This window comes from Crocodylus siamensis, chromosome 4, assembly GCF_052110815.1.
Source record: "Crocodylus siamensis isolate JL-2025a chromosome 4, ASM5211081v1, whole genome shotgun sequence".
NCBI classification, from domain to species: domain Eukaryota; kingdom Metazoa; phylum Chordata; order Crocodylia; family Crocodylidae; genus Crocodylus; species Crocodylus siamensis.
In genome coordinates, this window is record NC_143398.1 from 178781159 (window position 1) to 178799855 (window position 18697).

The following is an 18697-nucleotide window of genomic DNA, read 5'->3' on the forward strand; positions in this document are numbered from 1 at the left end:
AATCCTATATAAAGTAAGGCTTTTTTTCTTCTACATTTAAGCAGCAATCTATTCGAGTTGTATTGTACATTAGCAACTGCCATTGAGTTATTATGAAGGTTGATCTTTCATTTATTACTAGGTAGTAGGTCGTATCCATGACTGGTGAATAAGTTTACATCAGCAAGAGAAATTACACCATTGGAGTAAAGAGCACAAATATGGCCTCACTACTGATCACATTCCTACACACGCTTAACTTTAATCTTGTGGCTATTGAAACAAATGAGAAGGTAAAATAAAGTAAGTATTTGCAAGATCTGGCCTTGTGTGTATATATACATGCATGATTAGGGAAGCATTCTGCATACTTTGTTCCAGGAGGAATCAGTTGCAAAAAGTGCTGGCAACTGCAAAGAGAAAAATAATTGTGTTCAAATACTGAAAATGTAATTCAGTAGGAAACAAAAGAAGGTAGAGTATTTAGGATCGTCTGGAGGGCTAGCATGAAGGAACTAACATATTTGAGAATAATTTTCATACTTAAAAGACTAGATTATGAAGTCCAGGGAATGCACTGACTCAGACTTTTAGTTCATCTCTGTATCTACATACAGTATAAACAGCAGTATTGCTAATTGCCATAGCAACTACAGCACAGGACTATTACAAGGGAAAATGAGCAACACTGTGTAACAGATGAGAAGAACATATATGTTGACTTAATTCCAAAGTCCCTATAGAACTTCCTGGCAGGCAGCTCTTATGGCTCTGGGGACAGAGCAGGGTCCTGCATTCCTGATCAATATGTCTGCTGAAGTCTCTCTCCTCCCAAAGAGAGTAAGGAGACACCAGGTAGTAGTAGTAAAAAATACTTCATTAATTATCCAGCATTTTTGCCATATGTCAATTTCTTCCAGCTAGAGCTTCAATCATTTGCTTATACTATAAAGTATGACCTTCTTCTTTAAATGGGCATAAAGGTGCATTTTATACTCTCACTAAACAATGTTGTTGAAAACGTTGCCAAGTGTAACATATAACACATTTATTCCAGAACCCTTTTTGAAGCCTGACAATTCATTTCTGTCTAACAAGCTTCTGTTTCAAGTTTTGGGGGAAAAATTAATTGACATGATGTTTTTCTATGGAACTTAAATTAGCCTGCTTATTTTTTTTTGGACAGCTTTTACTGCCTCAAGCATAACTTACATGTTTGAGGGATTAATGTTAACCATGCCCGTCCTAATTTGCTCCCAGTTTTTTGTATGTGTGTGGGTGCATCTACACATGCAATTAATGACTGGACACAATTTACACCCATTATCAGTGTCTAGACATGCATTTAATTGCATGTTATTACCCCACTGTAAGATGGTACTGTCCCTGACAGTAGTACCTTACTGTGGTGTAAATGAGTTTACTGCAGCCTAATAGTGTTGCACATGTAGATGGTGATGCTTTACACTGCAGCTAATAGTCTACTTTGCAGTTAAGCGTGCGCGCGCGCGCGTGTGTGTGTGTGTGTACACTAGCAGTAGTGCTGGTAGTTAACTGTAGCTGCAGAGCTGGCAGGAGGATTACAGTATAGTTTTGGCCATACAAGGGCTATCATTTGCAACCCTCTCTGAGGGGAAAAGGAAGAGGATGAGTACTGTACCAGAAGTTAATATAGTGTCCAGTAGTGTAGCAAAAGGAAGAGGTAGCTGGGTCTACAGTATACTGCAACAGTTACTTTGTTATGACTTTGCAGGCTGCAACTTTCATTCTGTGCTGTCTGTTTGTTGATGCGTACACAGACAGGACTGTAGCTCCCCAGTGGCAGGGTCCTCTCTCAGGCATGAGGAAAGAAATGCCTCAGAACCTAGGTTTCCTGAGTCCCCTGTTCAGTACTGTACCCACTGAACCTGCTGCTTTCTCTCTGTTCTGTCTTAACTTTAATGGAATGTTAGAATTATTCAAAGACACAGAGTTTGCCATACTGGACTGGTAATCTAATGAGATCAGATATTTTTGGGTGATTGTCAGTGCTGTATAGGCTGGAAATACAGGACAGCCTCATTATAACAAACTGTTTATGATACACCCTTGCTTCTAACTATTCTAACAGCAGGAACCATTTTTTCCTTTATGATGATACAGCAAATTGATTAACTCTGGTCCCTGACAGATGTTAAAGTAATGGTGGGATTTGGATTCAAGGAATTTTTATGCTACATCCCCAAAATCATACTTCCTTCCATTCCAAAACAGGACCTGCAGATCAGGCTGTGGGGGAAACTCCAAGTCTTAAACTGGAACCCAGAGCTACCCTGGTTCAACATTCAGCTGATTGCTGGCATTAGCCTTGGGCAGCCCCAGGTCTGGTCCTGTTCTTGGGGCTGTCTGGGGCAGATGCTGACAATTGGCCTGGGACAGCCTGGTGTGAGACATATGCCACGTGTTCAATTTAAGGCCTTATACAGTCCAGCCAAAAAGATGTTCTACATTTATGTGCGTGGAATTATGCATTATATGTGAAACATAGTTGTGGCTGGTTTACCAGTTTATGGTGCCATAAATTGGTTGAACATGTGGCATAATACAATTTATGGAATGATTAATTTGCTAATTGTGCTGTAAATGCAATGCCTGCCAGGGTCCTATATTATAGTAAACCCTTCTTTCAGTGAGCTTTTCTCCTAGTCCCATGGATGTTCATTATAATGAGGCCATACTGTATTATAACAGCAGCAATCTTTTTATAATATTTCTGCTTTCAATACCAGAAAGAACCAGGGGATCTAGAAGCTTATGGAAGTGGGGGGAAAAAAATGACTAAAAGAGTGTCATCCAAGCCTCGGCTGTTCTAAACCTTTCACATCTAGTTTGGTCCATTGCTTTGGGAAGGGTCTTATTTTGTTTAACCTTGCTCATCTTATTCCTGAAATTCAGAATGATTTTATAATGATTCCAAAATTTATTCTCAGATGATGGGGCACACAGTGTATAACCACATGAACTCCCTTACATATTTCTATGCTGACCAATTATGCTTTAGAGATTTAATAGCAAGAGCCAAAATAGAAGTAAAAGCCTGATAGGCTATAACTATTACTAGAAAAAAGTAAATGCAGCACACTGGCATTGTTAACACAAACAGTCATGCACTTCCACCTTCTCTGGTTTCAAGCTTTGGTAATATAACAGAGAGTAAACACAGGATAAAAGATTTTGTGGCATAAATGTAATGGGAAACCACAGCAAAGGCAAGGAAGCCTGCTTCACTAAGCACCAGCTGTAACACTGCACCTCAGTAGCTTTCAAGCACCTGCTCTTACCCAAACTCACAATACTGATGAAAAAGACACTTCTTCTCTCACAGAAGGGCATTGTGCTGGTGAATTTCAATACACTGGCAGGAACAGAAACTTCAGTCATTAAGGTGGGGAAGAGATTGCCATATGCTGAACTTCACCTTATCATGTTCCAAGGTGCATCTTTTTATTGATCAGGCTGCAGCTCATCTGGCTTCAGCATCATATGAAGGTCTCCGCTTTGAGGCAAAATGAGGAGAAAATGTATTCTCTCTCTGGCAAAATAAGAAACATATTTTTTATGCTACCTGTGGCATCAGGAATGTGGTAGGATAGGAAGTGACGGCAATGCAGCATGATACTGGTATCACACCCCCACCCCACAGGCAATAGTAGCATCTCCACATCTGGCACATCCAATATGGTATAAATAAAGCACATTGAAATCATGAATGGCATATGGCTAGTCAAAAAGGGTCCAGAAATAGACAGCAAACTTTCATACCGAGTATGCTACATCTCCAAGAGTCCTTGACTTACAATGTAATTAACTAATACTGATGATGAGCTGCATTACAGAATTAACTCCTTTCTGTATCCTTTCCCTGCTTGGAAGGGGAAATAGTGCTCAACTAGCATGTTGGCTTCAAATGTCACTGCAAAAAAAACCAAACAAACAATCCTTATGAAAATATAAGAATCTATAGGCATGTGCACCTTCTGATACCTGAAACTTTCCTGATGCCATGAACTGATTTATTAGTAGGAGTGTGTGAAGCGGGCCCTATTCAGTTCGGATTTGGCCTGAATCGGGGTGAGCGATTCAATTTGTTGATTCAGATCACTGTCCCTGGTTCGATTTGGCCGAATCTGAAGAGTCAATGATGATTCAGAGAATCAGCGATTTGGACATAGATACAGCTTTAAAAGTTTTTTTCTACAGACCTTGAGGTAGCAGTGCGGCTCGTGATTGCTGTGATGCTGGGGTGCATAAAGCATGCCACAGGAGTGTGGGGGGGGGCCTCCACATGCTCTGTGGCCTCCCTGCATGCTCCCCAGAGGACCTGGAAGTGGACTGGTCTGCTGCCGAGCATACTGGGGAGCCCTCTATGCCTCTGTGGGACACCCCAGCACTGCAGCACTCATGAGCTGCCTGCTACCTAAAAGTATCTTAAAAAAAAAAAAACAACACATTTAAAGCTGTATCTGTGTCTGAATCTCTGAATCTTTCTGAATCTCTCTGAATCAATTTGGAAGGTTCTGATTTGATTCGGAGAGATTAAAGGGTTCTCTGATTTGGAGATTCGACCACTGAATTGGGCCGAATCTCCACTGAATTGAATCACGGTCTGAAGCTTCACACAGCCTATTAGTCATAGATTCTATAGCCAGGAGGAATCGGTCTGATCATCTAGTGTGAATTTCCGTATAACACAGAACTTGGACTTCTCAGGACTTCCCTAATTTAATCCTTCTTTGAACGAGATCATGGTTTATAGAAAAAAAAATATCAACTTTATTTAAAATGTCCAGTGGAAGAGCATCCATGACAATTTTTAGTAAGTGTTTCTAGTGGTCAGTTCCCCTATCTGATATTTCTAGTTGAATTTGTGCAAGACCAACTCTCAGGTACTATATCTTGCTATGCCTTTGCCAGCTTGCCTGAAGAGCCCACCAAGCAGATTTCTGTTTACCATGCAGATATTCACAGACTGAAATCTTAGTCTACATTACTCTGGTTAGGCATTGGTAGTTCTCATTAGCCTTTCAACAAAACTTCAGGTCTGTTGATTATCCATATAACACCCAGGTCCTTTTTCTATCACAGTTTTTCAAGATAGAAATGTGAATTGCATTCAAATTCTTTGTTCCTAGAGCCTTACATTGGCCATATTGAAACACAAAGTACTTTATACACAGAATTTCAAGCAATCCAGATCACTTTGTATTGTACTTTCGTTTTACTGAAGATCTCTCTCCCAGTCTGTACAACATCTGCAAAACTGTGAATAGTAATCTTGTTTTCTTCAAATGATAAATGGCATGGGGCCAATGATAAATAATGGAGACCACTAGAACTGCATCCACTTGTTGACAGTTCTCCATTAGCAACTTCATTCGGTGACCTGTCAGCCATTTTTAAAATCTATTTAATAGGTACGTATTGATTTTTGTAACAGCCTACCTTGCTAAGAAAAACATTATGTGGTACTAAGAGATGCTTTACAAAAGTCTAGTTATATTACGTCAACACCATTACCTTCATCAACATTTGTAATCTTATAGGATAAAACATTACCAAGGACATTTGAGAACATTTTTTTTTTTTTATAAGCCCAGGTAGAAAAAGCATAAATTACCCCCACTTTGAGTCTTTTATTAATCCTGTTCCATATCAGCTGTTCCATCTTTTTGCCTGTGATGGATTTCAGGCTGTCAGTTCTTTAGGTACTCAGGTCATCCCATTAGTATCAGGCATACTAACTGACGAACTTATTTTCAATTCTCTGGAATGTCCCTAGTGCTCCAACATTATTGAAAATCATCATTTAATAGATCAAGAACCTCATCAGCCAATGCTTCTAGAACTTTTGGGTGAATCTGATCATACTACCTAATTGCCCCTTATGAATGATGGGATGTTTGAGGGAGTGTGTACATGCCTCCTACCCTGCTCACCCTTTGGGGCCAGCCATGTAAACAGTCCTTCCTGTTGCCACTACCTCATCCTCCAGCCTCCAGCATGGTGGCTGTCTCCCCCTGCCTGACTCCACCTCCTCCCATGAAGCAGTGGGGCTTCCCTCTGCCTGAGGCAGTGGCAGTGGCAGTGGCAGCAGCAGCAGCTCCCTCCCCCAAGCCCACTCACCTTTGCTGCCTCCTGAGGAGCAGCAGGGCTTCCCTTCAACTGAAGCGGCAGTGCCCTCCCCACCACACTCACACCTCTGCCTCCTCCTACAGAGCAGTGGGACTTGCCTCTGCCTGAGGAGGTGGCAGCAGTGGCTGCGGCTCCCTCCCCAACCCGCCCTCCAGCCTCTGCCTGTGCATCCTCCCACAGAGCCGCAGGGCGTCCCTCTGCCTGAGGCAGCGGCTCTCTCCCCCCCGGCTTGCCTCTGCCTCCTCCTGTGGAGCAGCGGGGCTTCCCTCTGCTTGAGACGGTGGTGGCTCCCTCCTCCCTACCCACCTCTGCCTCCGCCTCCTCCTATGGAGCAGCAGGGCTTGCCTCCATTTGAGAAGGTGGTGGTGGTTGCGGCTCCCTCCCCCTGCCCAGTCTCCCACCTCTACCTGCGCATCCTCCCATGGAACAGTGGGGCTTCCCTCTGCCTGAGGCAGTGGTGGCAGTGGCTCCCTCCCCCCTGCCCATCTTCACCTCCTCCTGCGAAGCAGTGGGGCTTGCCTCCACCTGAGGAGGTGGCGGTGGCTGCGGCTCCCTCCCCCCTTGCCCAACTTCCTGTCTCCTCCCGTCTCTGCCTGCAGATCCTCCCGAAGCAGTGGGGCTTCCCTCCACCTGAGGAGGCGGCAGTTGCAGGTCCTCCCCCCACAGCCTCCACCTCCTCCTGCAGAGCAGCAGGACTCCCGCCTCCCTGCCTTAAGCAGTGGCAGCTCCCTCCCTGCTTGAGGAGGTGGAGCCCCCACATCCAACCATTGCCAGCCCTCTCAGAGGCGCATGCACAGTTGCCCAAAAGCATTACAGACAGACACACAGACAGAGTAAGCCCTTTATTGTATTAGAATATCAAGCACTAGTAGCTGCTGCTTAAAATTCCCTCTAGTTACTTTTGGAATGGGAAGTGTTTTATTTCATATGAAAACCTCATCTAGCTTTTTCTCAAATACAGCACAGAAACAGCTGCCAACATATCTTAATATAAATAAAGGGTTTTGTTTCCAATAAAACATCAGTAGTCTAGCTGAAAACAAACAGGAAAGCTCTGTTACTGCCTTCCAGTAGAAAAAATAAGCACTGAAAATGCCAGTGTTCTACAACTATCTTCATTAAAACAGAAATTTAATATGTCACCAGACTAGCTATTTCACTTATTTGCAACAATGTCCAGGAATGTCTTACTAACAACATTTTCCCTAGGAACATTTTCTCATACCATGTATTCAGATGACACTCCATCTAAGGTCAACAGCTGCTTAGGAGCAACGTACCTACATGATTCTGACCTGCTGATGCTGCTAACAGGTGTCAACTTTATTAATGAATTACATTTGCAACTAATTCTGAGTAATTTTCTGAATCCAGAAAAATACTTTGAAAACCTAACATAGGGGTCAGCAACCTATAGCCTATGGGCTGGATGCAGCCCATGAAGGTCCACCCTGGCCTGGGGCGACACAGCAAACTGAGAGGCACATGGCTGTTCCATGCCACCTGTTCCCTCCACAGCAGCCTCTCTGTAGCTTTCATACCTGTGTTTACCCTTACTCCTGAGTGGCCAGTTATCTGTGAGAGTATTATTCTCTAATGTGTTTGTTCCTTCACCAAGTATGTGCCCTCCAGACTATCCTAAGTACTCGACCTTCCTTTGTTTCCTGTTGAATTACACTTTCAATATTGAATAAAATTATTTTTCTCTCTACAATTGCTAGCACTTTTGCCACTGGTTTCTCCTGGAACTAAGTAAGCAGAATGCTTTCCTAATCAGATCTTGCAAATACTTACTTACTTACTTAATTTTACTATAGTAAGCATTCTCATTTGTTTCAATACTCACAAGATTGAAGTTAAGTACATGTAGGAGTGTTATCAATACAGGGGCTCATATTTTGAGCTCTTCAGCTCATGGAGGGAGGGGTGAGGAGTAGGGGGAATTGTGGTTCACAGCAAGGGGCTAGGCTATGGCAGCAAAAGGTTGCCAACCCCTGCCCTAACACAATTAACTCTGAGTTGTTTTAAAAGTTGTGGTAGATACAGCCCAAAGCGTGTGTTTCCCCCATAGCTGAAGGGCTTGACGTAAAGATGGTATATTGCCTAATTTGTATTACTAATAGATCAGCTTTCCTCATTCATTAATGTATTAATTGTACAAAGCTGCATGAATACAGTAAGCATTTGACTGTGCATTCTTTGTTTGTGTTGATGCTTTCTCATATAAGTCTTGATTGCACAACCTTCAGGAGACAATGCTAGTGTTCAGAGTCTTGTTGTGGGGAGAATGGATAGGAAGGAAGCAGAGGAAGGAGAGTAGAGAGAGCACCTAGGCAGGAGAGATGGCAAATGAAAAGGAGTAGTGGGCAGAAGTCAGGATGGAGGTAGATAAGAGTAGAAAAAAAGAGGAGGGAGAGGAGAGACAAAAATAGGAAAAAAAAGACTTGGAAGCGACCTCTGGGGTCATCCAGCAAGATTATCCCAGCCCGGTGTTTGTCTAACCTGCTCTTCTAAACTTCCAAGAATAAAGATTCTACAATCTCCCTTTTGATAATTTGTTCCAGATCTTAACCAACATCAAAGTTAGAACTGTTTTTTCTAATGTCCAATCTAAATTTTCCTTGTTGCTATTTAAGGTAACTAATCCTTGTCCCATTCCCTATGGCCACAGAGAAAAGTCTATATCACCCTTTTTGTTATAAGAGTTCCCTGTTTTTGCAGATGGATTTCAAATCCTTCCTTAGTCATCCTTTTTCAAATTAAATAATCCCAGTTTCTCCAACCCCCCCCTTGGGAATCATGGTTTCTAGACCTCTAGTCATTTTGCTGCTCTCTGCAGGACCCTTTTGAATATGTTCATGTCTTCGATGAGGTGCAATGCCAAAAGACATACTGAAGCAAAGCAAAGAAAGGACTGTAACAACTAGACATATATATTTCTAAACTTGGAATTAAATCAAGAAGTTTTGTCTCATAGTTTTTGATTATTTTGACTATGTCTCTGTTTCTCAGTTGTAAAATATTATTAGAGAGCTTTGTGACAGTAAACACAATAATATTTGTGAAGCACTCAGATGTTATAGGGAGCATAGCATAGGAATGCCCAAGAGCAAACAAACAATTTTGTATTCGGTGTGGAATTTAAGTGGCGTTTTATAAATAAGTCTTGAGGGGACACAGAATGAGGAGGATGAAGAATTTTGAATAACTATCTATTCACTTAATAAGGTAGGAGATCTAGGGGAAAAGGTATGTGGTTATGAAATTAAAGTTTTTATCATAATGCAGACATTGCAGTTGCATTTCCTACCTTTTCAGTGTTGTCTTTGCAAGCATAATGTGCCATTAATTTTTTTTTTGGATGAAATGCAAAATACGCTGTTGATTTATTTTGGTTACTTAGCCAGAAACTGAAGAGGAGACACTAATGATCCTCTTAATCTAGGTGTATAATTATCTGCTTTACATACATTCTTAGTTATGACAATTAGATTATGTTTAATAGTGATGGATGTTTAAATGTCCTTCATTGTGTTCTTTTCATGGCAGCAGCAAATGCCATAGAGCTGAATAATACTGAGAACAATTAATACCATTGTCAAAGGTCTGTTTCAATTATGCCTGAATTAGTGCTGGTAGGGTAAATCAAGAAGTTACTGGTCAAACATTTACAAGTTATATACAAGATGAAGGAACTGTTAAAAGTAAAAGGCTCCGCAGAAAAATATGCAATTCTAAAACATTTATGCAAATTTCCAGCTGAACAAAAGTATATCTGCATGCAAATGAAATGTTAGCCCGTGGAATATTTTAGGAAGTGTGACACATTGCATATTTCCTGAAGACCCTAAGTAAACCCCACTATAGGATGTTCTGATTACAACTGTCCTTCAGAAAACCTTGAGCATGTTCAGGCACATCAACTCTTCTTTCAGCTATTTCTGAAAGGTAACTAGTCTAAGTAGCAAGGTGCTGGTGTCTCCAGCATGTAGATCAAAGTCCCCTTAGGTCAATGGAATAATTTACTTCATTGGATCTGTCCTCAACTGAAGTTAATGGGTGCTGAAGGATAGCGAGTGCCTCTCAGGATGTGCTTAGTACTTTATGGGATTAGGTACCCATAAAGGTTCCCTCTGACATGCCCATATTGACTAACTGTCCTTTCCAGGAGGGGCAATTTATATTGCTTGACAAAATACTGATATTTCCCTTGTTGCTGTCACAAAATAATTTTGCTAAATCTATTTCATTTTAAAGTTGTGTTCTCAAACACTACAGTGACTACACGTTTGCTAACTTTTCCCATAATTGCCTTCAGATACTGACATTGGGTTTTAACACTTAAGATCAGCCTTTGTTTTTGCATTGGCTTGCTTCTTTGGTCTTTTGGTTAGGAGCAAGCCTGACTGTGGGGTGGGAGGGGATCTGAACTCCAACACCTTTGGGTTTGGGGCCTGCACATAGGATGCCTACAATGGATTTAGGAAGTAGCCGAAGTCCCAGAGGGAGGAATGTGCCTGGCGGTAGAACCACATAGACTTGAATGACTGATTTGGAATTCAGAATTAATTCAGCCTGAAGCCAAAAAACTATGGTAGTTTCCCAACAGCATATTCACCCTATATGGGCCATGTGTTTTATAGTCATGCTCAGTATTGGCTGCATTTAATCAACTTCATAGCTAGTTTCCATTACTGAGCACATTCTGCTTTTGGCAGCAATTTAATGAGGCTTCCTTGTAAGAGAAGCAGGTAAGAAAGGCACTTTCCCTTCCATGCTGATTGCAGGTGGGGTGGATGGTATTCATCTTGTATTCAAGTAAATAAGGTACATTTTCAAATATCTCTCTACAGTTATTAGAGATTCAACCATTTTTTTAAACAAAATCTGAAATTATCAGGCAATAATCTGATTCTAAAAGGTGAGGCTCTAAGGAAATACCAACAAATACGAGCATTGGCCCCAGTGATTTTCTGACGTGTAATGGTCTAACTACCCAGACCTGTACTGCAGACCCGTGGCCATTTGGACTGACCTACAGATCTATCACTTAATTCAAATATCCAAGGGCGCACAAGTTGGATGACAGCATATTCAGATGTCTTCTTGTGCTCCATTTTGACTGAAAACTACGGTCGAGCCCATAATAGGCACAGCTTTGTATAGCTTCATACAGTGGTCACACATACTGAGCCAAATAACAGTAAGTAAAGCTGGAGTATCTCATCAGCTTTGTTATCTAGTTTGGAAAGAAAACTGTACAAATTCTTACCTTGTGGTGGCCAGGCTTTATAACACATTTACTAGGAAGGACCAGTCAACATTGTTCTATAATAAACCTCACAAAAAGTCTGTCCATATTATAACTAAACTGCTCAAAGCTAAATGTTGCCTGACAGAATTTTGTCAGAGGCTATGTCTTAACTGCAATTAGCAATACTCTGTGTGAAGCTTCGCTGGCTGTTTCATTTCAATGCTGTTTTGACTCATTTCGAGCTCAAAACAGTGAAACCAAAGTGAAATGAAGGGCTTTGAAACAGACTCGAAATGAAACGAGGGCAGGCAAAATGTTTAGAAAGTTTCAAAATGTTTTGAATTCTGAAGCAGCCTGGTGGTGGTGGGAGGCAGAGGTGGGGAGAATCAAGGCTGTGCTCCGAGTGGCTGCACAGCACCATGTGGCTCAGTCCCACAGGGAGTGCAGTCCTGGCTCTTCCCACCTCCTTGGATTGGCTCTGGTGTGGGGCCCAGGGAAAATCAGCTCATGAGCAGACCTGCCACTTCCCTGATCCCGAGGCAGCGGCAGGTCCCTGCACAAGCTAATTTTCCTCGGACCCCGTGTCAGAACTGATCAGAGGAAGATGTGGGGCCTGGGGCAAATCTCCTTGCATGGGGACCCACCACTGCCCAGGGATGGGATCCCTGCATGAGCTGATTTTCCCTGGGCCCCACACCAGAGCCAACTGGAGAAGGGTGCAGGGCCCAGGGTGAATCAGCTCATGCACAAACCCATCGCCACCCCAATCCCGAGGTGGTGGTGTGTCCCCGCGTGAGCTGATTTTCCCCGGGCCCCATGCTAGAGCCAATCAGAGGAGGGTGCAGGGCCCAGAGAAAATTGGCTCGTGTGGGGAACTGCCCCTGCCCTGGGATCAAGGTGGGTCCCCAAATGAGCTGATATGCCCTGGGCCCTGTACCAGAGCCAGCTGGAGGAGGGTGCAGAGCTTGGTGTAAATCACCTTGTGCGGGGACCCACCCCCACCTCAGGATTGGGGCAGAGGCACGTCCCCACACAAGCTGATATGCTTTGGGCTCCATACCAGAGCCAGCCCAAGGAGGGAGTGGGGCCCAGGGCAAATCAACACATGTGGGAACCCACTCCTACCCCAGGACTGGGGCAGAGGTAGGTCCCCACACAAGGTGATATGCCCCGGGCCCCATACCAGAGTCAGCCCCAGGAGGGTGCGGGGCTCAGGGCAAATCAGCTCGTGCAAGGACCCGCCTCTGCCCCGATTCTGGGGTGGGGGCAGATCCCTGCACGGTGGGTCCCCACATGAGCTGTTTTGCCCTGGGCCTGCCTGCTGCTGGTCCCAAGCGGCAGCACCAGCCTCCTGTGATCTGGGAGGCAGATCGGAGGCCCACACCCCCGGGAGCAGTCTGGCATAGCCCCTGCAGCCTTCCCAGGGGTGCGGGCAAATCCCCAATCTGCCTGCTGGATGACAGGAGATTACTGCTGCCCATGCTGGGAAGATCGGAGCTGCTAGGTGAAGCTAGGCGTTGCAGCTGCTGGCTGTGGGTGAAACGTCAAAACAGCACTGAAACAGCCAAAGAGTTTCAATGAAATGGAACACTGCTTTTGAAACGAAACTCAAAATGAAACACTGTTCCATCGAAACGTCAAAACAGAAGTCTAAGCGGAACACTGTTGTTTCGCATAGCCTTATTAATAACCTTTTGTGTTAGCTTAGCTGGTATGAGAGCAACCTTAATGACAAATTACTGTATGGTTACAGAGTAGTTTTCTTAGCTGCTGATGAGTGTTGCTAATACAAGCTGTACTTTCTTTTCCCTAAGGATGTCTGTACATGTGCTCTGGGGTGGGGGTAGGGGTGCGGGAGCATTTTAATTAGAACAGTTCCCAGACAGCAGCTCTAATTAAAATGCCACCATGTTATTCAGCATCCCACTTTTCAAAATGACCATGGGGATGCTTTAACTAAAGTTAATTCAACAAGTTTTAGTTAAAGCGACCCCCACTACTATTTTCAAATGCTTGATACTGAATGCACGTGATGTTGCAATGCACTGGAGCCAGAATTTGAACTTGTCAGCAGAGACTCAATTAATCGTGTACATGTATGGGCACCCTACCAGAACAGCTAACTTGGTAAAAGCACTAGTCCACAGCATGAAAAGGTTTTTGCCTGGGCTCAGATCTGAAAAAGGACTTGAGTGTTTAAAGTGGGACTTAGGCAGAACTTAAGGATGTTTATATATGTGCTCCAGGAGTAGGGGGAGTGGGCTGCTACATTTTGGGCTTGGAGAGCTGCTCAAATTAAAGTGCCCACAGTGTCTCATGTATGAGTGTTCCTGCACTTAAAAATGATGGCAGGGGCAATTTATCTAAAACTCCTGGAACAAGCTTTAGATGAAGTGCCCGGCCACCATTTTTAAGTGCAGGGATGCTGATGCTCGAGACACTGGCTGCTGCTGCTGCTGGAGCACTGTAATTACCATCTGATGCGCTGTAATTACAGCATGTCAGAGCAGCTTCGCTGTCTAAATCCAAAATGTAGATCCTTTAAACCCCTGCTCAGCTGCAGCCTAATTTGGACACGCCTAAAGTTTTTAACTATGAAATACTTCCAAATACCAAATATTCTCCAAATACCTAAAGTTCTGCTTCTGGGCATGTCCTGCTGAGACCCTCAAAATAGGTGTACATTTACTTGTCTTGCCTGCTAGGTGTTCAACAGGATAGGCACAAAATGTAGCAGCAGCCAGCTTCTTTGAAAACTTATTGCTGTTATGGTGATAGTGGTGTTTCTCCCTAGAGTGAAGTGGTTAGAGTGTTTGATCAGGATGAGTGGAGACATGAGCTCCAGTCCCTGCTCCAATAGTTATTTCAGTATTTTATCTTGAAACTATTTAACTTAAAATACACAAATAGTCCTTGCAGCAAGGTCTAAAACTGCCATCTCCCTGTCCAAGAAAAGCGTACACTCTGGTAGTTAAAGCCACACTTGCCATATTTTGTATACAGCAGGGGTGGCCAAGTGTATGCCAAGTGTAATATGAGCACCCTCACTATGTGGCATGCAGATCAGGGACAAAACAGAAAGTAGAGGAATAAATCAGGCAGGGGAAGGGGATTGAAGTGGCACTTAGAGAGGATGCTAGGCTCATCTTGTTTCATGTCTACCAAAAAGGTTGGCCCCTGCTGGTGTAGAGCCAAATCTAATGAATTAAACCCCTCTGGCAACACAGGTGGAGAAACACCTACTCTGTTGATCTTGATAGGACTGGGGTGAGCCAAGAGTGTGAAAGAGACCAAACTGGGACAGGTACTGTAGGAAGGGGATGGGGAAAAAAAGTATCAAAGAATATGTGATACTGTAATTAAGACGGTCTCATAATGCACTCATAGAAGGGAAATAAACTAAAATGGAGCAGACAACTTAACTCTGGTCTTCCCTATGCTCTAAGTCAGTGGTTCTCCCCCCTTTTAGACTTGAAACAGCCCTGGATGCACTCAAGGCACCCCTCCAAAAATGCTAGCTCTTAGTTTTCACTCTTCATTGCCTACAAAAAAAATAACAGAGCAGTTTTTCTGTTGCAACAGACTCAGAAAGACCACAACTCTGGATTGCTACGTTACTGTAGGATGGTGTCTAGACATGCCCACAGAGACTTCTCCATGGCAGTGGAAGAACGGGGGCCTGTACCACGTTGCAAGTGATGGCAGAGCGCAGCTAATACAAGAGGGAATCAGCAGAACAGACTGTTGGGGTAAAACTGGGGCCCAGAGACGATAAAAAGAACAAAACTGCAGGGAATAAAGGAGGTTTCTATCTCGGCTCCTGCCCAGGGAGTTGCATTGCAGGTGCTGCCTGGGCCAGCCAGGGGTCCAAAAAAAAAATCTGGCTAAAGTAGGATCTGGAAGCTGAAGTATTAACCCACGTGCCCTTTCCCTTGTGCCCTCCAGAGCCTGCAGGTACTGAGCCCACGGAGGGAACACACAGGAGTGACAAAGGGGGTCACCCCCCGCCCCCAGTGCTGCCAGGGGTGCCCCACCAGGCACTGGGCTTACTCACGCGTGAGACATGGCTCCGGTGCTGACTCCTGTCCTCGCCGCCCTGCGCTGCCGCACACACACAGACACCGCCCCCCCGCCGGACACACAAACACACTCAACCCACACAGACACGTTCCTTCCCCGCCCCACGGGCTCACACACACACACAGGGATGTACACAGGCACACAAACACCTGCAACAACACTCGTGCCCCCGGGCGGCGCCCGGCCGCAGCTGAGGCCGAGGGCGGCGGCGGCGCCGGCGCTGGCAGCGCGGCGCTGGTTGGCGGCCCGCTCCGCTTCCCTGGCGACCGGGGTCGTTGCTATGGAAGCCAGCGGGCCCGCGGCGGCGACGGTAGGCCCCGAGTGCTGGTCGCGGGTCGCCGCCTCCACCCCGGGTTAGGGCAGTTGCAGAGGAGCCGGCCCGACCGAAGACACACGTCTCCGCCGCGGAGCCCGGCTGCTCTGCTGCGAGCTGCCCCTTCGCCGCGCCCCGCACACCTCGCCCAGGCCCCCGCCTAGGAGCTCCTCTGCTCCAGCTCACCTACATGGCTCAATGAAGCGGGGCCCACCACACGTGCCCAGCCCCGTGTCAGCCCTGCTACAGGGGCAAAGGGCTTATCACGCAACTGGGGAATCGTGCAATAAGTTGACACCGGCTGCAGGTGCAAAGCCATTATCGCCCCACAAAAAATGACTCCCCAGCTATAAAAAGAGAGCCAGCCGGCTGTAAAGGGAGCACTTGAAAATGTCGCTGGTTTCTATCAAGCTTTCATTTGAACATTTGTAGGGCCCTAGTCAGGGGGTCATTTCAGGCCCCTGCTATGCATTACCTATATTACACAATTTGCTGGGGAATCTCCAGAAATATTTAGACTGGCTGCATGTGCTAGGTAATGGTCACGCAGCTGGTCAGTCATGCAGTGAATTCAGGCCAGCCATGCATACAAAGACTAGTCACCAGGGCAAAGCAATTGTCACACAATGAACTGGTGGCCTGAACAATACATTTAGACCAACCACACCTGCAAAGTGAGATGGGCCAACAGTGCAAAGTAATTGTCTGTCATACACTTAACTGGGCAACTGCACAATACATTTAAACACTTGCAAAGTAAGACCAAAGAAAAGTAATTGTCACACAATGAACTGGTTAATTGCACAATATATTTTGACTGGCCACAGATGCTAGGTCATTTTCACACCATAAAATGACTATCCCCTTATAAAAACAGCCATCTGGCCACAATGTTAGTGCTTGAAAATGTGTAACAGCTCCATAGCTGGTTTCTTTCCAGTTTAAATTTGAACATGTAGAAGGGCCCTTAGAGTCCATTAGGAAGTTTGCTTGGAAACATTTTCTTCCCTTTCATTCCCAAAATGCTGCACATCAAATCTCAGTCATTTGTACCCAGACTCAGAGCTTCATTTATTAAGCAAACATATTGGGGTGAAATCTCTAATGTAAAGCTCATTCTTTTTCATTCTCATATTATATTGACTCTAGCAATTTGGATTGTACACCCTATTTCAGCAATGGTAGGCTGGCCAGTAGAACCAGTTCCTAATATACTGGCATTCCAGGGATCCTTTCAAATCATTTCAGTGGAATGCTTTCCATAAACAAGGGGGGAAAAAACACATAAAAAGAATGCAAAATATTTCTTTGCTAATAAAGCAGAGTTACAACCTCTTTCTGAGGACACAGACGAAAAAACCCCCCCTGATGAAAACCAAGCAACCACTTCCTTAAATTTCCATTCTTCTCTTTATGAGTTAGGAGGGAAAGCAAAATTGAAGGAACCAGAATAGTGGTTCCCAAACACACAGACAGATTGCGCACCACCGATTTAAAATGATACAACCTTAAATACTACCAGCAAATTTTTGTCATATAAAGTAATTATAATACATCTGTTAATGTGTACCACTGACAGGTTAGCTGCGTATTACTGGTGGTATGCATACCACAGATTGGGAACTGCTAGACTAGAAGACTTGGGCCTTTTGCAAAGTTATCACAGATTTTTTGATGCTTGGTGGGGGGTTTTAGTCGTGTAATTATGTGAGAATCTTGGCTTTTTTTTAAAAAAAAAAGTCTCTAACCCTTTGGGATTTGGAAAAAGCTTGAAAGCATGAACCCTAATAAAGAGAACCACAGTTTATTATGTTTCAATATAATGTGATACTTACTGGCAAGCTCATGCTTTTGGGGATGATTATTGATTTCAAACAGGTTGGGGCAACAAGCTTGATTGGGGATCAGTTACATTTTATTCATAGCGAGGGAAGTAAAATCAGATCACAGTGGTTTCAGTTAAATTCTGAGTAGCTCTATTGAAACAGTACAGTCACTCCAAACTTACACTGGCACAATTTATATAATTTATCTTTACCCTTACACCATCAGGAGAGTCTAGTATTATAGTTGAACCAGTTCATAAGTTTTAAGGTGATGACAATTACCAGAAAATTATTCACTGGAGCTCAAATAGGTTACCATTAGAACCCTTGCAGTTTTCATATATTTTCCTTGTTTTCATATATTTTCCTTGCATTGATGTAGCCTTTTGGATAGCTGCCTTTTTTAGCTAAAATAATTTCAAAGCTACAGTTTGTAGCAGATTCCTTTCCACATGTAGTTTTAAAGGCCAATTTGATCTCATTTCCTAAGCAACATACCTTTTTCATAGGTCTCAGAATACTTGCTGTCTATTACCATATATCCCAGACCTCCAAGAGAAAAAGAATGGCCCTTACTTGTTTAATGAGAAACTAAAACTTGCAGGAAACAAATACAATATCTCCAAACTATGTTTAAAATAAAAAAGTCCCCCAAACCAAAATAAAGAGAGTATAGAGCTAGCTTGACCCCTGCAAACTGCCACCTCATTAGCTTTGTGTTCAGTTCCCTACCCCAAACCTGTTGTCATTCCTGTCTATCTAGCTCTTCTGCCAGAGAACATGTTTTGCTTTGTGACCTCACTACTGCAAAGATATGTTCATATATGCTGAATTTTTTAAGTCAATCTTTGCAGAACTGTTGTATATGCAGTACTTTCAAGCAAGGCTCAGGAACTCTAGGTTTTACTACAGTACAAACACGAGAATAGTTCTTCAAATCAAAAGCCGTTATGTATGCTACAAACAAGGAACGCATACTCCAGGTTATTCTGCATTACAAAAGCAGAACTGCATGCAGAGGCTAACTGGGAAACTCCACAACCTGGGCAGTGGAGGTGTATGGGACACTACTGA

At 43.9% G+C, this 18697-nt stretch overlaps 1 protein-coding gene across 1 annotated transcript in view; it reads right to left on the reverse strand.

The window, feature by feature from the left end:
• DRC11 (dynein regulatory complex subunit 11) overlaps positions 1-17644 on the reverse strand; it is a 185543-nt gene extending 167899 nt beyond the window's left edge. Inside the window, exons 1-2 of the mRNA XM_090041693.1 lie at positions 17633-17644; positions 15634-15983 (exon numbers count right to left, since the gene is read on the reverse strand). Of these exons, the coding sequence (XP_089897819.1) occupies positions 15634-15983; positions 17633-17644 (362 nt within the window). The remainder of the gene's footprint in view (positions 1-15633; positions 15984-17632) is intronic.
• Between the last annotated feature and the right edge of the window lie 1053 nt (positions 17645-18697).